Source organism: Microcebus murinus, chromosome 12 (assembly GCF_040939455.1).
Source record: "Microcebus murinus isolate Inina chromosome 12, M.murinus_Inina_mat1.0, whole genome shotgun sequence".
NCBI classification, from domain to species: Eukaryota; Metazoa; Chordata; class Mammalia; order Primates; family Cheirogaleidae; genus Microcebus; species Microcebus murinus.
In genome coordinates this window covers 32439841-32465932 of record NC_134115.1, presented here as the reverse complement: position 1 = coordinate 32465932, position 26092 = coordinate 32439841, and the positions used below count along the sequence as shown (strand labels likewise).

Genomic DNA, 26092 nt, shown 5'->3' with positions numbered 1-26092 from the left:
AGCTTGATATTTTCAAGTCTTGCTTTTTGGCTCTGTTAGGATGGGCCTAAAGTAGTCTTTACAGCTAGTTTAGTGCGACTTTACCATTTTGGTGTACCTGTAGAATGCCCTAGTCTTTTAATAAGGTCTTAGCACTATGGCTAGTCAGATCTTGAAAAATCTCTGTTTCCTTCACATGTGCAGCTTAGTATTCAACAATAGACTCAAGACGATCTCTGTGCATATTTCTGGATCTATTTCTCTATCTAATGTCGTCTCTGATACTCTGCTCCCACATTTAGCTTCCTTAAGCCTCCTCAATTCCAATTTTTCTTTCCTCACCTCAGAGAGACCTATTATGCTCTACTTGATTTCTCCCTTCCTGCCCTGCAGTGTAGGAGGTGTCTCTCAGTCAAAAGCCATGATCATTGCAGGATTCACCTCACTTCTTTCCCTTCTGTTAAGGTTCACAATCTTATGATGCCTTGTGTTGAATGACTGAAAATATTGTTTTACATATTTTGTGAAGTTTTCTATTTGTTTCATGTGGGTTTGCATTTACAGGTGTATTTACTCCAGCATGGCCAGAAGTGGAAGTCCTTCTATAAACTGATTCTAATTTATGTACATAATATATGAATTCATTTTCATCAAAAAAATCCAAAAGCGATATAAATATGCAGAATAGAAGATGATAGTCATCTCAACTCTCCCACCTCTTTTCATGTCACCCAACAGAGTAACCATTTTTAGAAGTTTGGCATATATCTGTCATTTCCCCTTTATATTAATTTTTTATACACATACACAAGTATATGCATATATATACACATAAACATAGATGATTTATGTTTATATTTATATATACATTAATTTAATTTTATACATAAACATAGAATTGCAAATCAAACACGTATTGTTCTGCAACATACTTTTCACCTAGTAATACATCTTAGAGATCTTGCTATCAAAATACATGCCAATCTTACTTTATTGTTTTAATACTAGCCATGTATTCTTTAGAAGAGTTTTACTATATAGTTCATTTAATAATATTAAACTTCATGGCCATTAAGTTTTTCCAACTTGTTCTTCTTATGAATTATGTATTTTTTGAAATAATATTGTACAGCAACTTTTCAGATGGTGAATTTTCTTGTTGAAGAAATTCACAAAAATGCCAAATAATATGCCTGTATATAAATTACCTTCCAAATTGCCTAAAGAATACATTTAATATTACTATTAACTATATGTAAGCATGCTTATTTTCATAAAATATTGTGAATAATTAATATTAATAATAATAATTAAATTACCTTTGGTGATTTTGTAATTCTAGAGAGTAAAAAGTAATTTTCTTTAATTTTCTCTTATTACTTTTGATATTGAGCTTTTAAAATCTACATTTATTGTTCATCTGTAATTCAAATTTTGTTACCTGCTTATTAATATACTTTCCTATTTTCTACTATGTTTAAATCTTTTTTATCAATTTACAGGGGCTATTTATTTATTCAGGATGCTATACTTTATTAAAATATATTATTGCAAACTATTGAAGTATATTTCTAAATTTTGAACTTTGTTTATGGTGTTAATCATCCTACAGTTATTTGCCTTTTTGTTAGTTCAAATCTGGCTGGTTTTTCTGGCATCTGGTTTTTGAATGCTTTTAGGAAGGTTTTCTTTATTTTAAGTCTATAAATATTTCTGTGGTTTTGTTTTATTCTGTTCATTTTTATATTATTTCTTTAATTAAACTAGAATATATCTGTGTATTTACAAGTATATATATATAAATATTCAAAAAATTTTTAGTTTTTAGAAAACAGTGACTTTTTCTAGAGCAGTTTTAGTATCACAGCAAAACTGAGAGGAAGGTATAGTGATTTTCCATATACCTGTTGCCCCGCCTCCCAACATGCATAACCTCTCTCTTTATCAACATCTCCAACTACAGTGGTACATTTGTTATAATTGATGAACTTCATTGATACGTAATTATCACCCAAAGCCCATAATTACGTTAGAGTTCACTCTTGGTGGTATACATTCTGTGGTATTTAGGACAAATGTATAACATGTATCCACCATTATAGTATTATGCAGAGTCGTTTCACTGCCTTAAAAAGTCTGTGTGTTCTGCCTGTTTGTCTCTCTCTCCCCCCAATTCCTGGCAACTACTGATCTTTTTACTGCCTTCAAAATTTTGCCCATTCCAGAATGTCAGATTAGCTGCTGCTTCTTTTTTTTTTTTTTTTAATAGAGACAGGGTCTCACTCTGTCAGCCAGGCTGGATGGAGTACAGTGGTGTGATCATAGCTCACTGTAACCTCAAGCTCCTGGACTCAAAGGCTACTTCAGCCTCAGCCTCCGAAGTAGCTGGGACTACAGGCACATGCTACTAAGACCGGTTAATTTTTCTATTTTTTGTAGAGATGGGGTCTCGCTTTTGCTCAGGCTGGTCTGAAACTCCTGGCCTCTAGCAATCCTTCCGCCTCAGTCTCCCAGATTGCTGAGTTTACAGGTGTGAGCCACTGTGCCTGGCCAGATTATCTTCTTCCATTTGTTAATATGAATTCAGATTTCCTCCATGTCATTTCATGGTTTGATAGTTCATTTCTTTTTAGTGTTGAATAATATTCCATTTTCTTGATGTCCTGCAGTTTATTTTTCCATTCACCTACTGAAGGACATATTGATTGCTTCCAAGTTTCAGTAATTATGAATAAAGCTGCTATAAACATGTTATATGTGTGTACATGTTGATTTTTGTGTGGACATAAGCTTTCAACTCTTGGGGAGCACTGTTACTGAATCATATGATAAGAGTATGTTTAGTTTTATTAGAATCCACCAACCTGTCTTCCAAAGTTGTACCATATTGTATTTCTACCAGCAGCAAGTGAGAGTTCCTATTTTTCCATATCCTTGTCAACATTTGATACTGTCAATGTTCTGGATTTTGGCCATTTTAATTCAGTGTTTTGGATTTTGGTATCTTATTCTTATTTTAATTTGTATTCCTCTGATTACATAGGATATGGAACACATTTTTTTTTTTTTGAGACAGAGTCTCACTTTGTTGCCCAGGCTAGAGTGAGTGCCGTGGCGTCAGCCTGGCTCACAGCAACCTCAATCTCCAGGGCTCAGCGATCCTACTGCCTCAGCCTCCCGAGTAGCTGGGACTACAGGCATGCGCTACCATGCCCGGCTAATTTTTTTGTATATATATTTTTAGTTGGTCAATTAATTTATTTCTTTTTTTGGTAGAGACGGGGTCTTGCTCAGGCTGGTTTCGAACTCCTGACCTTGAGCAATCCGCCCGCCTCGGCCTCCCAAAGTGCTAGGATTACAGGCGTGAGCCACCACGCCCGGCCTGGAACACATTTTTATATGATTATTTGCTATCTGTATATATATCTTCTTTGATGAGGTATTTGGCCCTTTTTAAAATCAGGGTTTTTTTTTAAGAGCTCTTTGTAAATTTTGGATAATAGTCCTTAATCGGATATGTTTTTTGGAAATATTTTCTCCTGGTCTGTGGCTTGTCTTTTCATTCTCTTCAGTAGCAGAACAGAGCAGAAATTTTAAATTTTAATGAAATTTGGCTTATCAATTCTTTCCTTCACAGATTATAACTTTGGTGTTATATCTAATAGGTTATCACTAGGCCGAAAGTCAACTAGATTTTCTACACATCATTTTTTACAGGAATATTAATCTTTTTCTTCTGAAACTTTGGATGCTCATTCGTCTTTAGTTTTGCTTATTATATTTTTACCATGCAAATATTTTAAAATTTTTATGTAAAAATTAATTTTTTATTACTTCTGAATTTTGTAGCTAAGAAAGTTTTTCACAATTCCCGGTAAAAAGAAATGTATTCATTTTATTATTTTATGGCACAATGTACTATAGTTGAATATCTCCAGGTTTATTAAGTTTTATTAAGTAAAAAAAAAACAACAACCAGGGTTCAGAACAGTGTGCATAGTATGCTGCTTTTTATCTTAGAGTGTATGTGCATATATGTATATATGTGTATGTATCCATACGTGGGTACTTACATAAACATTCGTACATAGTTGCTTGTTTGTCAAAAAAGATAAAAAGGAAAATAAAAACAGTGAAAGGTTAAACCAAAATAGTAAAAATGATCACCTATATTGGTGGTGGTGGGTGGGGGAGTAAGTATGATATAAGCAACAGAGATGGAAGCAAGATTATCTAAGTATTTTCCTTGTTTTATAGTTTTGACTTTGGAACCATGTGGATATTTCATGCAATCATAATCTAAAGTTAAATCAAAATTAAATAACAGCAAATCCTAGAACAAAAAGAAAATAAAACGCATGAATTTAACTGTGTATTAAGTTGATGACTTTATTTCCAATCACTTTTAAGTATAGTAATGCAGTTATACATCTCTGGAGGTATATATCTTAGGGACATAAAATTGTAGGAAACTTAACAGTATTTGGTAATCAAATTTTAGTAATAATTGGTATTTTTATTTTGAAACTAATATTTCATGTTTAAAGTAAATAAATAATCATGTTAAAATCTCCAGGAACCACAATTTTTAGCATAAGATGGACAGATATTTTTCAAAGATGTATTAAATTTGTATATATACCATGTTTCCTCGAAAGTAAGACAGGGTCTTATATTTATTTTTTTCCTCAAGAAGACACCCTAGGGCTTATTTTCAGGGGATGTGTTATTTTCCCCTCAAAGCCTCAGCTTGTAGCATGCACAGGATGGCTGGGACCTGACAGGGGGAGCCGACCTTGTTGCTGGGGCTGTTGGCACCTTTCCGGTGGTCACCTCTGGGATAGTAGCTGTCACGCTGGGGCAGATGAGAAGGGCTGCTCGTCTTCTTTACTGCTCCGCAAGGAAATGCATGAGTTGTGCAGATACGCTGCAGTAGCCATGCCCTTCACTAGGTCTTATTTTCGGGATAGGACTTATATTGTACAAATGCTTACAAATCCTGCTAGGGCTTATTTTATGGGTAGGTCTTATTTTGGGGGAAACACGGTATTAAATTCAGTTGAAAAAAATAGTATGCATTTATGATATATATTTTTCTCCTTCAAAAATATTTGTGGTTTCTAGCTCTGTTCAATGAAAATACCTATAAATATGAATAGCACCTTAATAGTGACCACTTACAGGACGCTGATTGTGGTCTTTAAATAGCATTTTTTGCTAATAAGATCTAGCACTTTTGGAAGAAATGACTGATTCCAGATCTGGGGTAGAATATATAAGCCCAGAACATCTTATTATAACAGAAAGCAGGGAAGTTAAGAAAGATATGGTGATTAGGCCATAGGAACCAGTTTGAGAAGACTACTATTTGCCAAAGATGGGAATTTTAGCAAAGAAAAAAGACGCTAGGATTGCAAAACATCAAATATGTTCAAGAGCTGAGAATCGTAAGGATACAAACAAAACAAAATAAAACAAAAATCCACATTGGCCACCTCTGAAAAGTACTAAAAGATAAAGTCATTATTTTCAGTACTGGTAAATAACAGAATCATGTTTTTATCTCACTCTTCCTGTAAAAACCTTATTTCAGAGTAACTAATTAACGAGATGGATTTCTTCTTTATAAGAAGAGTTTTTCAGCCGGGCGTGGTGGCTCACGCCTGTAATCCTAGCACTCTGGGAGGCTGAGGCGGGCGGATTGCTTGAGGTCAAGAGTTCGAAACTAGCCTGAGCAAGAGCGAGACCCCCGTCTCTACTATAAATTGAAAGAAATTAATTGGCCAACTAATATATATATATATAGAAAAAATTAGCCGGGCATGGTGGCTCATGCCTGTATTCCCAGCTAGGGAGGCTGAGGCAGTAGGATTGCTTGAGCCCAGGAGTTTGAGGTTGCTGTGAGCTAGGCTGACGCCATGGCACTCACTCTAACCTGGGCAACAAAGTGAGACTGTCTTAAAAAAAAATAAAAAGAGTTTTACTAATAAGTGAAGAAAAATTAACAAAATTAGACTACTACAAGTTTACAACCTTTATTAATTAAAATAATATCTCTGGGAAATCGTCAGTGGCTGCTAACGCCCTCAGATAAAGCATGGATAAGGGAGCATGATAATAGATGGATCCAGCTAACAATACCTGACCCCACTGGTCAAACTTGACATTGCCATGAGAAAACCAGTTGTTATATACCAACTTATAGGCTACAATAGGAAGTACACACTTTTCAAAAATTTAACTTGTTTAAGCCCCTAGATCTATCCGTTTATAGGACATAGAAGAGATAGGTAGAGGAACATATGATTAATAAATGACATCTCAGGATGCTATTAGCCAAATCTAGAATGACAGAGATTTTCTAAGATAAATGGCTCAGTTTCTTCAGTTTCTTCAATAAGTAATAGGCAAGAAATAAAGAGTGGGGAAACTATTAGAGATTAAAAGAGAAAGAAAATACCAACCAAATACATTATGTAGAACTCATCTGGATCTTGATTTGAAAAAACCAACACTACAAAATCACTGGAATAATGAGGGAAATTTGAACAATGAATGAATTTTAGATGATATTAAGAAATTGTCAATGTTTTATATGTGATATTACTATTGTATTCATGTTAAAAACAGTTTTTATCTCTTAGAAATATAAGTTGAAATATTTACCAAGAAAATGAGATAATCTCTGTAATTGCTTTTAAATAATTCTGTGAAGGGATAAAAGGAGAGGCCTGGGTGACATTTCATCTTGGATAATGAGTACATAGGGTTTATTACAGTATTTTTTCTATGTTTGAATGTTCAAAATTTTCAATTATGAATTATTTTCAATTAAAAATTAAATTTAGCTTTAATTTCTTAATTTAAATGGAATGGAATTTTATAAACCATCAAAGTAACTGAGAAACTCTCTGAATTTTAAACCTGAATATTTGATGTGTATATATACATACATATTTACAGGAATGTTATAGAATTTATGCAGCATAAATGCTATAGTTCTGTATTCAAACAATTACTAACCAAGAAATTAATATGAATCTAATAGTTTTCATAATAAGCAATTCTCATGTTTATCAATACTCCAGGGAAACTTTTGAGGTCAGTCTAACACTATGTGTTCCTTCTATCATACCTACCTCTCACCAAGCTCCTTATATTTGTTTTTGCAGGTACAGCAGGTACAGACTGTGCAGCAGGTACAACATGTTTATCCAGCTCAGGTTCAGTATGTGGAAGGAAGCGATACTGTCTACACCAATGGAGCAATGTAAGTTTCTATGTGGAAGTCTTTTTAATTCTCTCACTCAGAGAAAAATAGTGTACTTTCTAACACATCCCACTATTCCCAAATCATTTCCTTGTTTTCACAGTAATTTTTACTACATCAGAGTTATTGAAGTTAAACTGATGTTTAAGACTTTGTCTATGTTTATTAAGATGTGCTTATTTCCTCTCACTTAACATTTGTAGGATATTTTAAATTGTTATTTATAAATTTATAAATATTTTAAATTGTTTAAACTATTATATCTTCTAATAGTTTTTCAAAGTTGAGAAAAGCTTATACTCTTGTTAGTTATTTCTATATTTAAATAATACCTTCTAAAATCTATGCTTTTTGTTTTTATATATAAGGTTAATTTGTATGCATATGTGTGCTTGTCTGTAAACTAATATAACTAGTATTTTAGGAGTTTTTTTCTCACACTTATTAAATAAGATACTCTACATAAAAGTTCCTGATATGCAATGAGTCTTATTTTCCTGTCTAAAGATACCCTCTTACCCCACCAACTCTCTCCTTGCATCAACAATAGTATAAATTTGTAAATGTATTTTATTTGGGCTTTTCAGCCACGTTAAAATTCAGGATTTTATTATTTAAAAAGAGACTAAGAATTAGTGTAAGTCATCAATAAGTCATCATGATTGTTTTGAACTTGGGTTTTTGTTTGCAGCCTGTTGGCTTTCTGGGTTTATCTGAAATGAATTTAAATTCTCTCACTAACTCTTCTGCCTGCCTCCCCTCAATGTTGGTATACCCCAGGATTATAACCATTATAACCTCTTCTTTCTTTATTCTTACTACACCTACTCTTTCCTTGGGTGGTTTCATTCATTTCCTCAATGTCAACCTGTAAGCTCCACATGGAGGCCGGGATTTTTTTGGGGTTTTTTTCTGCCACTATAATAACTCCAACACCAGAATAATTCATGACACATAGACTGTGTTCAATTGTTATTATCTATTATTATTATTATATTATAATTAAAAACTTAGAATTATGGTAAACTGTGTATTAGTTTTATAACTGTGGTCAATGTTTATATAAATTTTAAATATTTATATATTATATTTATAAATAATATGTTATTTATAATATGCATTATAAATAATATATTTATAAATAAATATATTTATATATTTATATATTATAAATATAATATATATTTATAATATATAAATATATATTATTATATATATTTATATATTATATTTATAAATAATATATTATTTATAATATACATTATAAATAATATATTTATATATATTTATATATAAATATATATTTATTTAAATATTTTGGACTTTTTATTATTCTTTCCATTAATAATATCATTCTTACTGAGTTTTGAGGACTTGAGGAAATATATTTAAAGCACCCAATACAGGCCTGTGATACATATGATACATATGATACATATGATACAAAACTGAAAACTTTTCATTGATCCTGACTTTTCTCTCTTTTCTTATTACTTTGGGTCACTCAATCTATCTACATCACCACTGCTTTAGCACCACCTCCATTACAAATAAAATAAAATAAAATCCAATTTCCATCTTGACATTCTCCCCGTTCCTACCTCTATAGCTTCACTTTCCACCCGTTTGAGGCATAGCCAACTTTGTGCATTTTCCCCCAGTACTCCCCTTTCATACTTCTGTGTTTTCAGACATGTGGTTTTCTCTGCTGAAATAGCGTTCTCTGCTTTCTATTCTTTCTTCCCAGCCTCCTAAACTCAGTCTAGTATGGTCTTAGACTGACACTTCATTCCCTCCTTTGTGACATGGGCCCTGACTCTCCTCTGCAATTAGCTTATCTTTCCCTTGTAAATGACAACACAGGATTCTGATTTTCACTACCAGCATTGTACTATAAATGCTTGTTTATGTTTCTCTGAAAGGTAACTTGACATTTTGTTGTTTTATTTATATTCACTTAGGTGATCGACACATAATAAAAAGTTAATAAATTTCTGTTACTTGATTGAATCTATATCTCTTTACCTATTTTAGACATACTACGAACATTTTTTTACTGTACCTCTTTGTATAGGTCCAGGGCCTCTTGGAGCCTGAGTTTTCAGTCTCTACCATAAACCCAAAGTACTGTTGGCTTTTATTCCAAATGCAAGAGATGCCTGCTGCTTGGAACTTCATGCCTTTAGGGAAAATAAATGGCTTTCTTGATACTGCAAGAGGTTACCCAGTTATCAGTTGTCATTTCATCCTTGCCTGTGACATAATAATGGTTACCTGTAGGGGAATCTAAGAATGGAAGTTTGTAGCTTTCATGTCTGTTACTGTAGAAGGTGGCAAGAGAAAAGGGCAGTTGGAATGGGTGCTGAGTGATTTATCTGTCACAGTAATTTCTCATTTTTTACTGGTCCAAGTTAAGGTGGAGAGATTAGTCTGTTATCTGTGAAATAGAAATACTAGTTAAGCATTTCTAATCCAAAATTTGAAATCTGATATGCTTCAAAATCTAGAACTTTTTGAGCAACCATGTAATACTCAAAGGAAGTGCTCACTGAAGCATTTTGGATTTTGGATTTTGGATTTTTGGATTAGAGATGCTCAACGGGTAAGTATATAATGGACATGTTACAAAATCTGAAAAAAATTTAAAATCCCAGACACTTCTGATCTCAAGCATTTTGAATGAAGGATACTGAGCCTGTAACCCCAGTTTATCAAAGTGCTTTGTGTACCACCTGAAGCACTTAATACTATGTTTACTAGTACTCAACAAACATTAATTATTGCTGTAAAATTACATAGTTGTTTACATACTTCTACTTATAATTCTAAATTCTATTTATTGTCTTGTGCGTTTTTAAACCACCTTAGCCACTCTTAGAAAAACAGCTTTTCTAAGATTGTTTTTTAAAAAAATTATAGGGCCTATTTAAGTACAGAAATGATTCAAAGTAAGTATCTGGTTGCCAACATATATTTTCTATGGCCCACTAGCTTAGTTGGTTAGATCATGACTAATGAGGTCTAGGTCATGAATTCATTTGACACAAAGTCCAATTAGCTTTGTTCTGGTCTGTGTGGGCCCAGAGTGTATCTTCAACTCCAGCCAATCATGTCACAAATGTGCACTTTTTGTCAAGAGAGAGAAGATGCATCTTTAAAAATTTTTCATTACTATCAAGTATAATTGTTGACTAAAGATTCTATAGCATCATTTTCATATTTAAGAAGGAAATATCATTGTATTGCCATGTATTATACTCAAAATTTTAATAGTTAGAGGACTATATTTTTTCTCAAATATGACCCCAAATTTCTTTTTTTCAGCAGAAGCTACTTTAATCTTTCTGTAATTTTGCAGTGCTGTCATTTGACTACATACAACTTTTGTCTCTAATGTTCATTTTAGGGTTTTTATACTCCCTCTTTTTATTTGATATACTTCCATATGTGTTAGGAAAAAAATACTCCATGTTCTTCTGTTTTATCAGAGTGAATTAATAGCCAGTTAGTGTTTGATCCCTGACTTGGATCACAATCAGATTCCCACTTCTGTGTGATAATAAATGCTTTCTACTAATGATACTTTCAGAAGATAGGGGCTCTGATCTTTATTACGAACTTTCAAGCACCCAGTACATGGCCCTACAACCTGTACATGCTTAGCAAGTACTAGTTCACTGATGCTCTGGTCACCAGCATCCCCATGTCATGTAGTCATAATGCATGGGGTCTTATTCAAGAGGTGGTGGCAGCCTTCACAGATATGTATCATCACTTATGAAAATGTGTAATCATTGTAATTTGATGATACTAAAGTGTTTACCTGGTTCTCCCTGTGAATATAGACAATTACTGCTGGAATAACAGGCTTAACAGTTTGAGTTGGTGAGTGCGCATACATTTCAATTGAACAATTGAGACTGCTGTATAGTGCTGGCTAGCTTTTTTTGCTCAAGGGAGAAGGTAACTCAATTCACTGTTATTCACTGTTGCCACTGTTTATTTTATCCTTCTGTAGGAACTCAAGCTAACCCATTTGTGTATTTCCTTGTAATCATTCTTCTAAGATTTTTCCAAAGGCTTGATCATGGTCATCTCCATTTCTACAAATTCTTACAATTTATGATCTCTAGTCATTTAGAATACTGGGGTTAAGCCAGCTGGGAAACATTGCATACCATGTAGAAAGAGTCCATTTCAATTGAAATTTCTTGATGTAGCTCTGCAACCATTTTTTCAAATAAATTTTTTTTCTTTCCCCCACTCTTTTTTTGACTCATACTTTCTCCACCCACTCCTACATCATGCTAGTCAAACTAGAAATAAAGATATCTTGCCATATTATGGCCAAATTAAGAAATCTTTATTTTAAAGCATTTTCTTATATAAACCACTCTTTGAAGCGTGCCCACTGTGAAGAGACACTCAATGTTTTAAAATGCAAGCATTCCTTATATGGGGATCTGTTGTAATAAGGATTGACCAGCCTTCTTATAGTCTTCCTGTTTAAATTATAGATTTCTCATCAACCTCAATGTAGAATTTCCCAAACCATGTTCCACAAAATGTTAGTCCCGTAAAAGTTCTGTGATTACACAAGCAGTGATATACTGTATGATTGCCTTTCTGTTGAGGACTCTATGGTTCTTTAAAAGTCTCTGTAGAGTTTGAGAAGTCTTATAGGAATGCATAGAGTTCTTTTATCTGTATAATATCTAATAAAATCCCATGGTATATGTTGGAAGATGGTATATTGACATTGAATATATACAATTCACTAATTGTTGACATTGTATAATTAATTAATTCACAATCGACAACCATGTGGACAGGACTCACATTTTAAAAACACTATACCTGTGGTCCTCTCTTGAAAATCATGTAGTTAGTGCATTTTCTGAACTCATCCAATTATTTTTTTCTCATATACTTTAAATGATTAATGAGGAACCTTAAAAGGATACTCTCTTTAAAGTCATTTTTCCTCTTTAGGTGAAATAGTGGTTTTCAATATTTGCAGGTGAAATTATACTTATTATCATTCACCTGTTCTCTGCTTAGAAGAAATGGTTATATGGAGTTTCTAAAATGGAGATGGAGAGGATGCTTTCTTCTTTTATGCTTCTACTGATATACACATTCTAATCAGTATAGGAGTTGGTTTGTGAATCCACTTACCATTTAGATTTCAGTAGTATATGGCTGATTATATAAAAAGCCCTCTTGGAGAAAGAACTGTCATGTGGAAAAGACCATGGAGGTGTCACTACAATTATGGAAGGGCCCATTTTGTTAATCACATAAAAATTCCTATCTCTCCAAAGGTGGAAAACTTTCAAATATAGCTTCTCAGAATGTCAGAGTTGGGAAGGTTGTGAAAGTCATGTATTCCAGTCCTTCCACATTACAGATGAGTAAACTGAGGTGCGGTAATTTGCCTGGCTAGTTAGTCTGGAGTTCATATTTTCTCACCCTCAACACATGGTCCTTTCCAGCAATTTGCAGATACTGATCTTTTGCTCAGTTATTGGGGGTTTAGGGAGGTAAGGCTGGCTGATTACAAAAAAAAAGCACAAAAATTTGGTATTACATATTATACTTAATACTATTATATTATTATATATCTGATTGTGGATAAATAATAATTAAACTCATGATTTTTTTAATGGCTGATTCTTAAAGACTAAGAGTCTGTTTTTTCATATGAATCACTTTTCGTTTTTTTAAATCCCATCTTACATTTTATAGTGAAAATTATTTTGTTAATATAGAACATTTTTGGATATTCATAAATGTGTAGAAAAGTCCATATTTAATAATTTTTCAACATTAGATGTTTTAATTAAATAGCTTTCTAGAGAATCATTTGACTGCTATATTTCTATCCCTTTTTATTATTATCCATTAATAGAACTAAATGATGCCATATTAAGGGCAATTTTTTCTGTGATACTTTCACATCTAGCAGATTGACATCCAGAATAATTCTACATGATAACACTTGAAAGAGTTTAGACACTTAATTTTTCTTCTCCTCCCTCTCTTTTTGTAAGAAAAGATAAATGAAAGAGATCCACATATGCTTTTTTAGATTTAAAATCAAGTTGTGTTATTAATTTTCTTAAATGAACTAAAGAACCCTTATTCAAATATTATTACTTTCATTAACTAGTTGTATACCTTAAGGCAAATAACATATTTGCACCTGGATTTATTAATCTGTAAAATGGGGGTTAATAGTTTAAAACATTATTTAATAATCAGGTCAGGTTCAGGAACAAGGAGTAATGAGGGGTGGGAAGCCGTGTAATTTGCATTGTCTGAAAAATATATTCACTTTTAGTATAGTTACTCTTATAAAATTAATGGCAAAAGTAAAGCTTCATAAAAATCTCTGCTGGAACAAATATTTAGAAGCAAGATTGAAAAATCTTTGTTGGAGGCATGAATTTTAAAAAGTTGAGAATCACAGTATTATGCCTTAAAAAGAGGCTAAAGTTCCCTGACTATATGAGATCTAAGGCTGTTTTCCAAAGGTTGAACTTTGTAATTACCAGAAGATTCTAGAGGACAGGACCAACAAGTCTTAGCCTGGCCCTCAGAAGCACTCAGAGTAAATAGACTTGCCTCTCAGGGGTGCTCCAAAGCCCCAAATTGCCTTCAGTTTAGTAGTGTGCCTGACTTTGAGTGTGGACATACCACCTATTTACTTGGATTTAGCACCCTTCTTGGCCTCAACAACATACATAAATGCTTTAGCTGCTTCCATCTATTTTAGTCTCACTTGACAAAATCCATCTGTAACAAGTGCTTTATTTCTCCATTTATTTTCAGATTAAAACCTCTCAGGATTGACCACATGTTCTTCAGCCCCCTTCCAAGCTTGCTTTCTTCTCCACATTACCATAACATTGCTCTTATTAGTGTCATGAATGACCTTCAGTTGTTAAATCTAATAGACACTCTTAGATTAAATTTATTTAATCTCTAGCCATCAACCAGTCAACCACTCTTTTCTTGAATCTTTTTTTAAATCTCTTCTTTTTGGCTTCTCTATATTTTTCTTTTTCCTTCCTACCTTAATGACTCCTCATTCTTATTGTTGGCAAGTAAGTTTTCTATGGCCTTAGCTCCAGAATCATATTGCTGTATGGTTCCCTTGTATTATCCTAAGAGAGACTGCATTTATTCCACAACTCTATGACTATCTGTCATTCTCTTGACTATTTGTAACTTATCTATCTTCTATCTTTCCCCCACTAAAATGTAAGCTTCATGTGGGCAGGGTCCTTGTTGTTTATTCCCCATTCTCTCTGTAATTCCTGGAACAGTGGCATGTGCTAGGTTCACAATCTATATTTGTTAAGTGATTTAAATAAAGAATAGCATTTAATAACAGGAGGGAGAGGAGCAGACTACTTGGTAGTTTTAAGTACACAGGGAAAAGTGAATGAAACTGAATTAAGATGCTGCTGAGGTGGCATTCACACAGCTTTGCTATTGATTTTGTTGTTGTTGTTGTTTTCTGGTGGAAAACTTTTTAAAACTTATGCACATATATATGGTTACTCAGTTTTTCTTGTTTATAAATTTGTATCAGTGACTCTGGGTCAAATCCTTTATATTGTCATTTCTGCCAAAGTTTATTTAAGTCCATATTCACTTTCCTGACCTCTCTTGTCAGGGCAAGTGACTCATATATGTATTTATTATGTGTATCTTTCTGGTATGCTTCAAAAACATTTATAGCAATGGAAATTTTGGTAATGTCATGAGCAGCTGCCACAGAAAATAAAACTCCTTTTATAACTGTAGTCTTTGACTTTTTAAAAAACCCAAATAGGCTGAAAGAATTATTAGTGGTAAAACAGCACTTTTTTCCCTTTGTTCCTATGAAAGTAGGACTTCACATTTTTAGTATCCTTTGGCACAGTGGTTCTCAAAGTGTGTTCTCAAGATCAGCAGCATTGACATCACCTGAGGACTTGTGAGAAATGCCAGCTTTTGGTATCAAGCCTGGTTCTACTGAATGAGGAACTTTGGGGGTGGGACCCAGCTATCTGTGTTTTGTGTTTTAACAAGCCCTCTAGGTGATTCTGATACACACTAAGGTATGACAGCCACTGCTTTACCATATCCTTACGTATAATGATCATAGAATGATATAAATTTAATGTTATTATTCTAATACTCTACATTATCAACATGTATAGTTGATGTATACTGCATATGAAGGAGAAAACTCAATTAGTAATTATAAGACGTATTATTGACTTTTGACATTCATTCTTGCATTTCTTCCCTAGTAGGCATGGCAACAACTTAATAAACACTTTTATTTTTTATTTATTGTTATAGCAGTTGAAGTCATCAGAAATAAGTATGGCTTCTGAATTTAAATGAAGGCAAATATTTTATTAGTGGTATTAATTACTATTTATTATTTTATATTTAACCTATTATTTTTATTCTTAAGAGGTATACCTTCATAAGAGGTTAAATGTCAGGTCACTTGAATCCTTTTCTGCAGTGTTGTTTTCCTTTTGGTATCTTTCACAAAATATACACATCATTTTTCTGGTGTATCTCCTGCCTTCAGTCTGAATTGGAGTGTTCAAGAGAATATCTATTTCAAAATTCAAATAAGTGATGCATGCTGGGCAGCCAGAGATATATACTACATGAATACAATTTGTTGAAGATTCCCAGTAATGTAACTACTTCTTTGCAGGGCTTTAGTGACCCACCTAAAAACTTGATAATGGAAAACTGTTTTAGGCAGAAGTTCTTAGTTTCAAGCAACAGAAACGAACTCTGGCCTTTTCAAGAAAAACAAAGAATTTCTTGAATGAAATTTGTGACTCAAAGAATTTCCAAGAAGTCTGGAGAAAAAGGCTGTAAAAAGGCAGACATAAGTGATGTTGGGCTGCAGCCAGACCATAGAAAACACCACACTGCAGAGTTAGTCCACTAAGGACCCCATGCCACCACCACCATCCTGGGCACTGCCTGCCATCACCATCCCCTGGAGGCTGGTCTTGGCTATTGGACCTACTGCTTATGAAAACTGGGTTTGGCTCTCACTCATGCCACTGTTCCTACTGTTTTGTTCCACTAACTGCCTATTTAGGGCAAATACTTCTGATTATTTGAGCCCTGAGTTTATTTCCTCTGGTCTGTTCTAAGGGAGGTTAGGAAAGCCATTATCTGGCCTGTAGAGCTATTATACTTAGCAGTGGGATTTGTCTTCCACCAACATTCACAAGTTGAGGAATTGTACAACCATAGGGAGTTCAGATGCTGTGTAACAAACAAAAATTCCTGCAAGTATCTCTACTATAATGACCTGATGACTCTTCAGCATGATAAAAAGGGACTAGAATCCTAGGCAGGAAATAGGATATAGGTCTTTCTAGCCAAAAATCACAAAACTTAAAAGTATTGACTAAGTTTTTAGGGTATTAATAGTGCCCTTGAGTTAATGAATTTTAAATCCTATTATGGATAGGAACTATGTCAGTTTTATTCAATATTACAAATGCATCTGTTATACAATATGGGACCTGAAAGATACTCAGTAATTACTGTTGATTGACTGATGGACAGAATCAGTCACTTAATCATTTATTGTCTGACTGTCCTGTGGAGTCTTAGAGTTCTGGGTTGGATGGAAAGACTATTTTGTCCTCTGAGTTCCCCCTCAGCTGGAGCATGTTCCACTTTTATCCATTTGGCACTTTGAAGTTAATATTCAAATTTAATTGGAAAAGAGTCAGTGCCACCACTGGACATTGAAAATAGAGTGTCTAGCCATCTTTTTACTGTTTGAAGATTTGCTGAAGAAATTTTCCTGTCCAAGTCATAGATGTGCTCTTTGGCAAGGAGTGTAGGTTCATGGGTTATTTTCTAATGAAACAAGCAAGTTCTACATCAGGAAGTAAAATCTTTACTAAATTTCTCCAAAAGCCAAAGAATACTTTCTCTTCCAAGTCCTTAGAGATAAAATCAAAACAAAAAATGGAGGGCTAGTTTTTACCCCTTTCCAAAACAAATGCCTCCTTTCCTCAACTACATAATAAGTGTTCTAAGAAAATTTTAATTTTCTGTGCCTGTTTAAATCTAGTTTATTTGAAAGTGTGTACACTTTGCTCTTTGTGAAATACAAACAGAGGCACCATAAAACAATAGAAAGAGCACGGGACCGGCGGTATGTCCAGAGCTGAGCTCCAGTGGTCCTTCAAAAAATCATTTTACTATCAGCATCATCCTCAAAGCAAGTGATTTTACCTCTCCACATCTTGCTTTCCCCATCTGTAAAAGTAGAGTAACAATTCCTAACCTGTATGGCTCACTGCATGTGGATTAAGTGAGATAATATATCTCCTACCTCTTAAATACATTTCTTCTAGTTTTCAAATGCCCCTCTTATGCTAACTTTTCAAAAATATTTTTAAAAATTTTCATTTCTGGCTGCTGTTAGTTACTTATTTCCTCAGTCTAGTCCATTCAGACATGTATTACTACCACCACACTGAGACACCTGCCAGGTAGACCACTGCACGGGTCCACTTCCAAGTGAACAATATAGGCTAAGAATTGTTACCTCATTTCTACAGGTGGAGAAAGTAAGACGAGAGGTAAGATCACTTGCTGTGGGGATGATGCCGATAGTAAGACGATGAAGGATTACTGGAGCTGAGCTCTGGACATCTCCCAGTCCAGTGCTCTTTCTATTATTTCATGCTGCCTCTGTTTGTATTTCACAAAGAGAAAAGTGTGCAAACTTCCAAAAATAAATTGTATTTAAAGAGGCATTAAGATCCCCTCCTATTACTACATCTAATGAACAAGTTCCAGAATCATCTCAGATGGCCCATCACAGCCTTGTCCCCAGGTTGCTTCTCCCTTTTCTCATGGTGACTCTTCACCTCCCTGGCCTTGGGCCTTTGTTGTTGGTTCTCTGGCTAGAACATTCCTGTGCTTCCCCCTACTCATATGCCCCTTTACATACCCCATCTTAGCCTAAAACAAAATTTAAACTTCTTGCCATAGTCTATGACAATGGATTTCAAGCTTTTTAAACTACTATCCACAGTGAGAAAGTTCATTTTATACTCACAAATACACACACACCTAGGTGCACACACGCATACATGCACACACCATTTAGTTATATGTACCATATATGACAGAAACAAAAGTTTCTAAAAATAGCTATTCGCACTAGGTGTAATATGCGGTGATGTATATTGTCTCGTCTGTTTCTTTTTTTAATGCTGTTATAACCTATTAAAATGTATTTCATGACCCTCTGCTGGATAATGACCCACAGTTGAAAAAAAAATTTTGTTTACATTGCCTGCACATTTAGTTTTTATCTACTTTGTTAACCTCATTTATTTCTAATATCCTTCTCATTTGTTATATCCAGGGTACTCTAGGCTTTTAATTTCTTTCTAAATACCAGGATCTTTTTCATTTTGTGCCTTTTTCCTGTGTTGTGTGCTGTTTTGTGAGAGTTTTTGTACTCTCTTCCTAATATATTATTATTCCCGTTTTCACAGGGCTGACTCCTTTTCATCTTTTAGTTTCTGTCTAAATATCTCTTCTTCAGGGAAAACACTTCTTGACTATACTATCCAATATGCTCCCTCCCATTTATTCTGCTTTAATATTCTATTTTTTTTCTTTCATAGCATCTAAGAAAATTTATCCTATTTCCTTTCTTGTTTTTGTTCATTACCCATTATATTACATAGCTCCTATGACCGTAAAGGTTATGTCTGTGTGGTTCCTTTTCTTCTAGGTGCCAGAATATATGCTTAGTGAATATATGTTCAAAGAATATATGTACAGGGTAGCCTAATGTTTAAAACATTTAAAATGTTTTAATTTTTAACATTTATATTAAACATTATAATATGTAAAATAGTATAATGATCACCATAACTATATTCTACCTTCATAATACAATTTATGGTGTGGGATTCACAAACTATTTTATTTCCTTAATTTATCACTTTCATACCATTGATTTTATAGTGACAAGCTTATTGGTGGAAAGATATTAAAAACCTTGGTAAAATAAAAAACACATAATTTAGAGATATAGTTTATCTGGACTTGTGGATAAGACACCTGAAGGCAAAGAAAACAGAAAAATTGGTTATAGCTAAGATAAATTGGCATAATCATCTTAGTGAATAAGTAAATAGGGAATATTCAGGGCCATACTTTGCCAAGGTATATGCTAAGGCATGATGGGGTACAAACAGCACTCATTTACTGAATTCAATGGATCAGATTCCTGACATTTACATAGAAACTTATAATAGAGTCAGCTATGAAGAAGCTTCTGTCAGCAAGTAGACATATATCTATGTGTTCACATTCATTACTGGATACATATGCAGAACAATGGAAAGATTTGTGCTATAGAAATGACAAAATAATATGACACATTATTTTTGTGACTTAGTCTATGGTAATCAAAATAGAACAAACAAAATGAACATAGCAGTATCTTTTAAATGTGCACAGAATTGCTTGGGAATTTAGCTATTTCAGGAATGTACAGTCCAGAAATAGTTAGCCGCTTTCAATCTGATATGCCAAAAATTGAATAATTTTCTTGAGCATATGTTTTAGAAATTTCTGGGGAAAACAGTGTGCAAGCAATAACTCATATGAAGAATGTACTTACTGTACAATATAAAAGACAAGCTGATCTGAGATATCAGAATTAGAGAGTATATTTCTAGTACCTAAAAAATAACTATTTGTCTTTGCTATTGGTGCTTCTTTTTTTTTTTTTATTTCGGCATATTATGGGGGTACAGATTTTAAGGTTTCAATAAATGCCCATTTCCCCTGGTGCTTCTTTTAAAAATAAATTCTTCAGTATTCTGTCAGGAGCTTATTCAGACATGGAAAAGACCTTTAGGAGTTACCTATGATTGACCCTTGACTCCAAAAAATGGGTTAACATTCTACTAAGTGAAGTATCTCAAGAATGGAAAAACAAGCACCACATGTACTCACCAGCAAATTGGTATTAACGGATCAACACCTAAGTGGACATATAGGAGTAACATTTATAGGGTGTCAGGAGGGTGGGAGGGGGAAGGAGGAGATGGATATATACAACCACAACGAGTAAGATATGCAACATTTGGGGGATGGACATGGTTGAAGCTCCGACTCGAAGGGGGAGGGGGACATGGTTAATATATATAACCTTAACACTTACACCCCCATAATACGCTAAAATAAAAAAAATAAAAAAAAAACAAAAAATGGGTTAATGCTTGCCTTCTTAGCTTTAAAGAACAATGACTAAGGATATTATAATCTACCTCTATTACTCAACCCAATGTGTAAAAGATTTCTTCATTTCCTACTGTCAAGTGTATTTTTCTTAAAACCCAATTCAGACAATTGATGACACTTCATTTCCTTATATAACTGTGTCTTTTTCATCCCCTAGAAATTACCAGTCTTTACTCCAGTGTGTGTTATGCAGTAGCCACGCCTTCTCCACAGTTTCGTGGGACATAATTGAATAATGGGAAAAAGTTATGGAATTGGGCATACTTCTTTAGTGGCTTTCTCTCTTTTTCTGCTCTTTGATAATTTTCTAGCTCATGAATTATCTCCAGCTAGAAGGAAGTATGAAAATTAAAGTAGCTTGTTTTTTGCTACCATATTTTCATACTGATTTGAGGGCTATGTATAGATTTTATATATCTGTGATGTATTTGTTTGCATTACTCTTGTTCACTGAGAATAATTATATCAAGGGGGAATACCCAAAAGATGGGGTGATTTAAATCTATTGGGATGTTTTTCTTATGACGCAGTAGCAACTTCCATGATCACAGAATTTATAAAATTTAAGAATGTGGTGGTAAATATCTAAAATGGTCCTGCATTTTCCCATCACTCCTTCTTTACAATTACATCATCTGAAGATCCCATTCTGGGTAAGAATGGAGAATGTTGTAGTGCTAGCAAACAGTGAGCTAAGGTGTAAGGAAATCCCAAATAGCATCAGGAAGTTCATATGGTCCCTATGCCTGTTAGAGCTATTTCCTAGTACTTGTTGGTTGATATATATCATGGACATACATAAACGGTTAAGTTCTTTTTATGTGATAATGATGGTTGAGAGCATAGGCTGAGTTCAGATTCCAAATCTATGATTCACCAGCTGTGTGCATTACACAAACTTGACCTTTTTAAACTTTAGTTATTCACCTTGAATGTGAAATAGGAATTATAACAGTACCTTTCTCATGAAGTTATGATGAAGATTAAATGAGTTAGTACCTGAAAAGCACATGCAATAGAGCCTGTTGCATAGTAAATGGTCAGTAAATATTAGCTATCATTAGCTGTATTTATATGTTTTATATGTGAAATCTACTTACTAGTAGGGGGCATACTTAATCATCCTACTTGGGCTGTGAAAAGGAAAGTGGGCAGCATGTCCTGCATCTGTCAAGGCATTTATTGTCCTATATCTATTTGTATAACTTATTTGATTATCCTTAAATACCAACATCAGATTGCACTATTGTGAGCACAGTTCAATGGGCCCACTGTCATATCCGGTGGACGTAAATTAGAATGACCTCATTTCTCTTTTTCCCTAAGTTTGACAACAACATGCCTGTTTTATTTTATTAAATATGTAAGCAAAAAATAAGTAAATAAATGAGATTTCCAGTTGGGAAATAAAGCAATGATGAGAAGAATCGTACATGTATTTTAAATGACATTTTTCTATCTGTAAAAACATGTTCCATATGGAGTTGTTTCTATTGTTACCCCAAACTAAAATTTATACCTGGATCTGCTGTGGCTCTTTATGGAAAGGGCTTTTTACTCAGTATGGAATACTTTCAGAACACTATCATTATGTTACTAAAAGTTATATTATAAATTACATTATAATTTATAATGGGTTAAAACTACCTGTTTTAAATTAAACAGAAAAATCTTAGAATGGTTTGACATAGTTTCTTATTTTTTAACAAAACAAGTATTTGTGATATAGAAATCCATAATCTGCTATTATGTCCAATATATTTTTAGATATTTTTATTTGCTGACTATATAGTGTGCCTACTGTGTACCAGCAACTGTGTTGTGTTGAGAGCACTGACATGAGTAAAACATAATTTCATGGGAGAGGAATGAAAATCAATTAGAAGGCAATGACAGGTTGAGGTATCCCTAATCTGAAAATCCAAATCCAAAATGCCCCAAAATTTGAAACTTTTTGAGCACCAACATGAGGTAGTGACACCTTTGCTTTCTGATGGTTCATTGTATACCAGCTTTGCTCACTGTACAAAATTATTAAAAATATTGTATAAAATTACCTTCTGGCTATATACATAAGGTGTATATGAAACATAAATGAATTTCATGTTTAGAATTGGGTCTCATCCCTAAGATATTTCATCATGTATATGCAAATATTCCAAAATCCAAAAAAATCAGAACTGTGAAACATTTCTAGTCCCAAGCAGTTTGGATAAGGAATACTCGTATAATAGAGAACACCATGAGTTAAGGCAGAGTATATGAGAATGGAAAGAACTGGAAAATTACTTAGAAGATAGAATTGAAAGGATTCAATGATTTGTGTCAGTCTAAGTGAGGGAAGAGTCAGCAATGATTTCCAAACCTGAGGATGGTGGTGCTGCCCTCGACTGAGATGGGGAGTATATTAATCGAAGAAAGAACAAGAGGGAGAAAGAATCTCAGCATATGTTAACTTTTACATTTAGAGGTTCCCATATATCATGGGGGTTCCTAGCAGAGATAACTAGTTGGCTGTTAGAAGCCCACATTTAATATTCTTAAAAGTATATAACTAGAAGGTAAGGAGAGCAGTGATATCAGCCTATATAAGATTGTTTACTAAGAGCATGTATATGGTCATATAGTACTGTATGTGGTGCAGAGGTCTGTGGTCTAAATAAAATAAGAGCTAAAAATGGAAACCTCAGAATAATACCAATATATAAAGTGCCAGAAAAATGGAGACTTCAAAAGGTTCTTGAGATGTTATGGTGAAAAAGCAAATAGGGGAAAATACATGCCGTAGACTAAACTAAAGGACAAGAGAGGTTAAGACAGATACCTTAATATATGTACAGGAAATGTCTGAAAACATACATACCAAGCTGTCAGGAGTGACTAGCTTTGGGAGGCAGAGTTGAAAAGAATAGCAAAAGAACTGGAAATTTAAATTTGATATTTGATTTTAAAAAAAAAAGTATATTCTATCTCTCTGTATATTTTTCTAACTTCTTGTGAGTTTATAAAGTATTTCAAAATAAAAAGTTAAAAAAATCAAGTGAAAATGAAAAATAAATGAGCTTAATCAGAACAGAAAAAGGAGGGAAAGGGCAACATGGAGTGATCAACAATGTCATACTACAGATAGGTCAAAAAAGATAAGGAATGACAGGAGCCTTTTAACTTGGTATTTAGATTTGGTCACAAGTGACCTATTCAAAGTAGTTTTAATAAAAGGCTAAGGGCAGAAACTTGACTGCAGTTGTTGGGAAGTAGAAAGTGAGGATGTGGAGAGGCGGCATTGTCATCTGATAAAGGAGAAGCTTGAGTGTGAAGGAGGAGAGAGATAGTAAGTAGGGATTTAGGGTCCAAGGTGAATAAACTGTTTGCTCTAGATCCTTATGGTGGTAAGAGATCCATGCAAGCTACCTTAGTCATGGAGATTTATTGTGAATCACCTAGGAATGTGAAGTAGCGTGAGTAATTGACTTGTTGGCTCCTAGTTATTCCAGATCCCAGCTTTTTTAAAACTGGGATTTGTAGGAAGTTTTATATGCGGTTGAAGAACATCCTGGTCAGCAAGATATATTGGAGGGAAAGGACCTAAGCTTATTTAGATGCTGAAGGTAGGCACCAGGAGAGGGCAAAACCTCCTAAGTACAGAAACTAATGGAGGTACTTATTAAAGAAATGTACCTTTAATTTGGAAAATAAATTGAACTATTATTTCTGGGAATGATGCTTCATACAGAATGCCAAACTCACCATATTCCAAAGGCTAAGCTAACCAATATATTTTAAATATATTCACTCTAGAAAAAATTTAATAAGATGATACAAATAAACTAGTAAATTTCTTCTTTCTTCTTTTTCTAAAGCCGGACAACAACTTATCCTTACACCGAAACGCAGATGTACAGCCAAAACACTGGAGGGAATTACTTTGATACTCAAGGGAGTTCCGCACAGGTGACTACTGTGGTCTCATCCCACAGCATGGTGGGTACTGGTGGGATTCAGATGGGCGTCACAGGAGGACAACTCATCAGCAGCTCTGGAGGAACCTATCTGATTGGCAATTCAATGGAGAATTCTGGTCACTCAGTGACACACACAACTCGGGCCTCTCCAGCGACAGTAAGTATTTAAGTTTTTATTTGTTTAATTTAGCTTCTAGGTACCCTCTATTTAACATTTTCCTCTGGAGAGGAAAAAGGACAACACAGATTAGAGTGAGGCAAGAATGTGTTAAGCAGCAGCTTTAGTTGCTTCATTTTGTAGAATGTAGCATATGTAGTATCATACAGAATGTTACTGATATATATGCCCTCTAACTAAGTGAATTGGAAAGTTTTTATTTTTTAATGGGAAGTTAAGCTGCTGATTTTAATAAGCATTTTTCCTTTATATTCAGTAAAATACATTTCTACTGAAAGAACTTACTTTAATATTATGCTTACTTTATGAGATAAAAGCCAAGTAGTAATGTAGAGAATAAAATATAATTTAGTCTGGAATTTCCATATCTTCTAACAGTAATATTTATGCTAGCTGATCTCCAGAGAAGTTACGTTATGTAAGGTAGCATGTCCTGAACCTTAGACATTTAAGTTTTGCCATATTCACATGCCACCTGTACTATTTACTTAATATATTTAAAAATTGACTCACTTTTAAAATAGAAAACTATGTGTAATATTTTTCTAGTACATATTGAAATTAATACTGAAATATTAAAATTAAAAATGTTTACCTATGTGCCATACATAAAGTCATGTTGCATTCCACCAGAAAGACACTTTGGGAAGCAATGATATAGGTGATTCAGATGAAAAATATTTGCATTGGCTCTAAATATAGCTATGAGCAAATAATATTTTAGAAACACACTTGCATATTTGGGTTTTCAGGTTTTTAAAATTTAATAAGCATATTTATATTGACACACTATATTTTAATGTGTTGAAGTTATGTCATAGAAATAGTCGTAGAAAGTTGTATGGAATTTGTTATTGTCCAACTTTGTAACCTGAACTTCCCATTTTCATCTTAACCAAGCATATGAGAGAGAATGGTCATTTAGAGCTACAGCTAAAGCAGCAATGGGGTAGATTTTATATGTTTCATATAAAAGGGTGCTGGGGATTGAATTAAGTGATATGCCCCTTTCTATTACCTTACCACATAGTTTGTTCTTGTAATGAAATAGAGGTAGATATAAATTTGGGAGAAAATAATAATATGAGAGGCTTTATATTTCTCATTTTATGGATTTTCTCCAGGATATTATATGTACTTGGTAAGTACTTTGTATATACTTTGTGTATTTGTAGTAATTACATGTGTTCATACTTTCATCATCCAGTGCCTTTTCCCTAATGCATTTTTTAAAACCTTTTATTTTTAATTTACTATTTGTTACTAACATCAGAACAGGTGACTAGCTGTTCTGAGTGGAACATTCCATTTTGTAATTTTTTCTTTGTGATTTTGAAACATTTCCTCTGTGTATATTTGTCTCGTGCTTTTAAT

At 33.7% G+C, this 26092-nt stretch overlaps 1 protein-coding gene across 5 annotated transcripts in view; it reads left to right on the top strand.

Annotated features, from left to right (window-relative positions):
• Positions 1 to 26092, top strand: part of RFX3 (regulatory factor X3) — a 290574-nt gene that overhangs the window by 161801 nt on the left and 102681 nt on the right. For all 5 annotated transcript variants that reach the window (XM_012737587.3, XM_012737571.3, XM_076008666.1 and 2 more), the window contains 2 exons: positions 7152 to 7249; positions 24439 to 24697. In XM_012737587.3, the coding sequence (XP_012593041.1) occupies positions 7152 to 7249; positions 24439 to 24697 (357 nt within the window). The remainder of the gene's footprint in view (positions 1 to 7151; positions 7250 to 24438; positions 24698 to 26092) is intronic.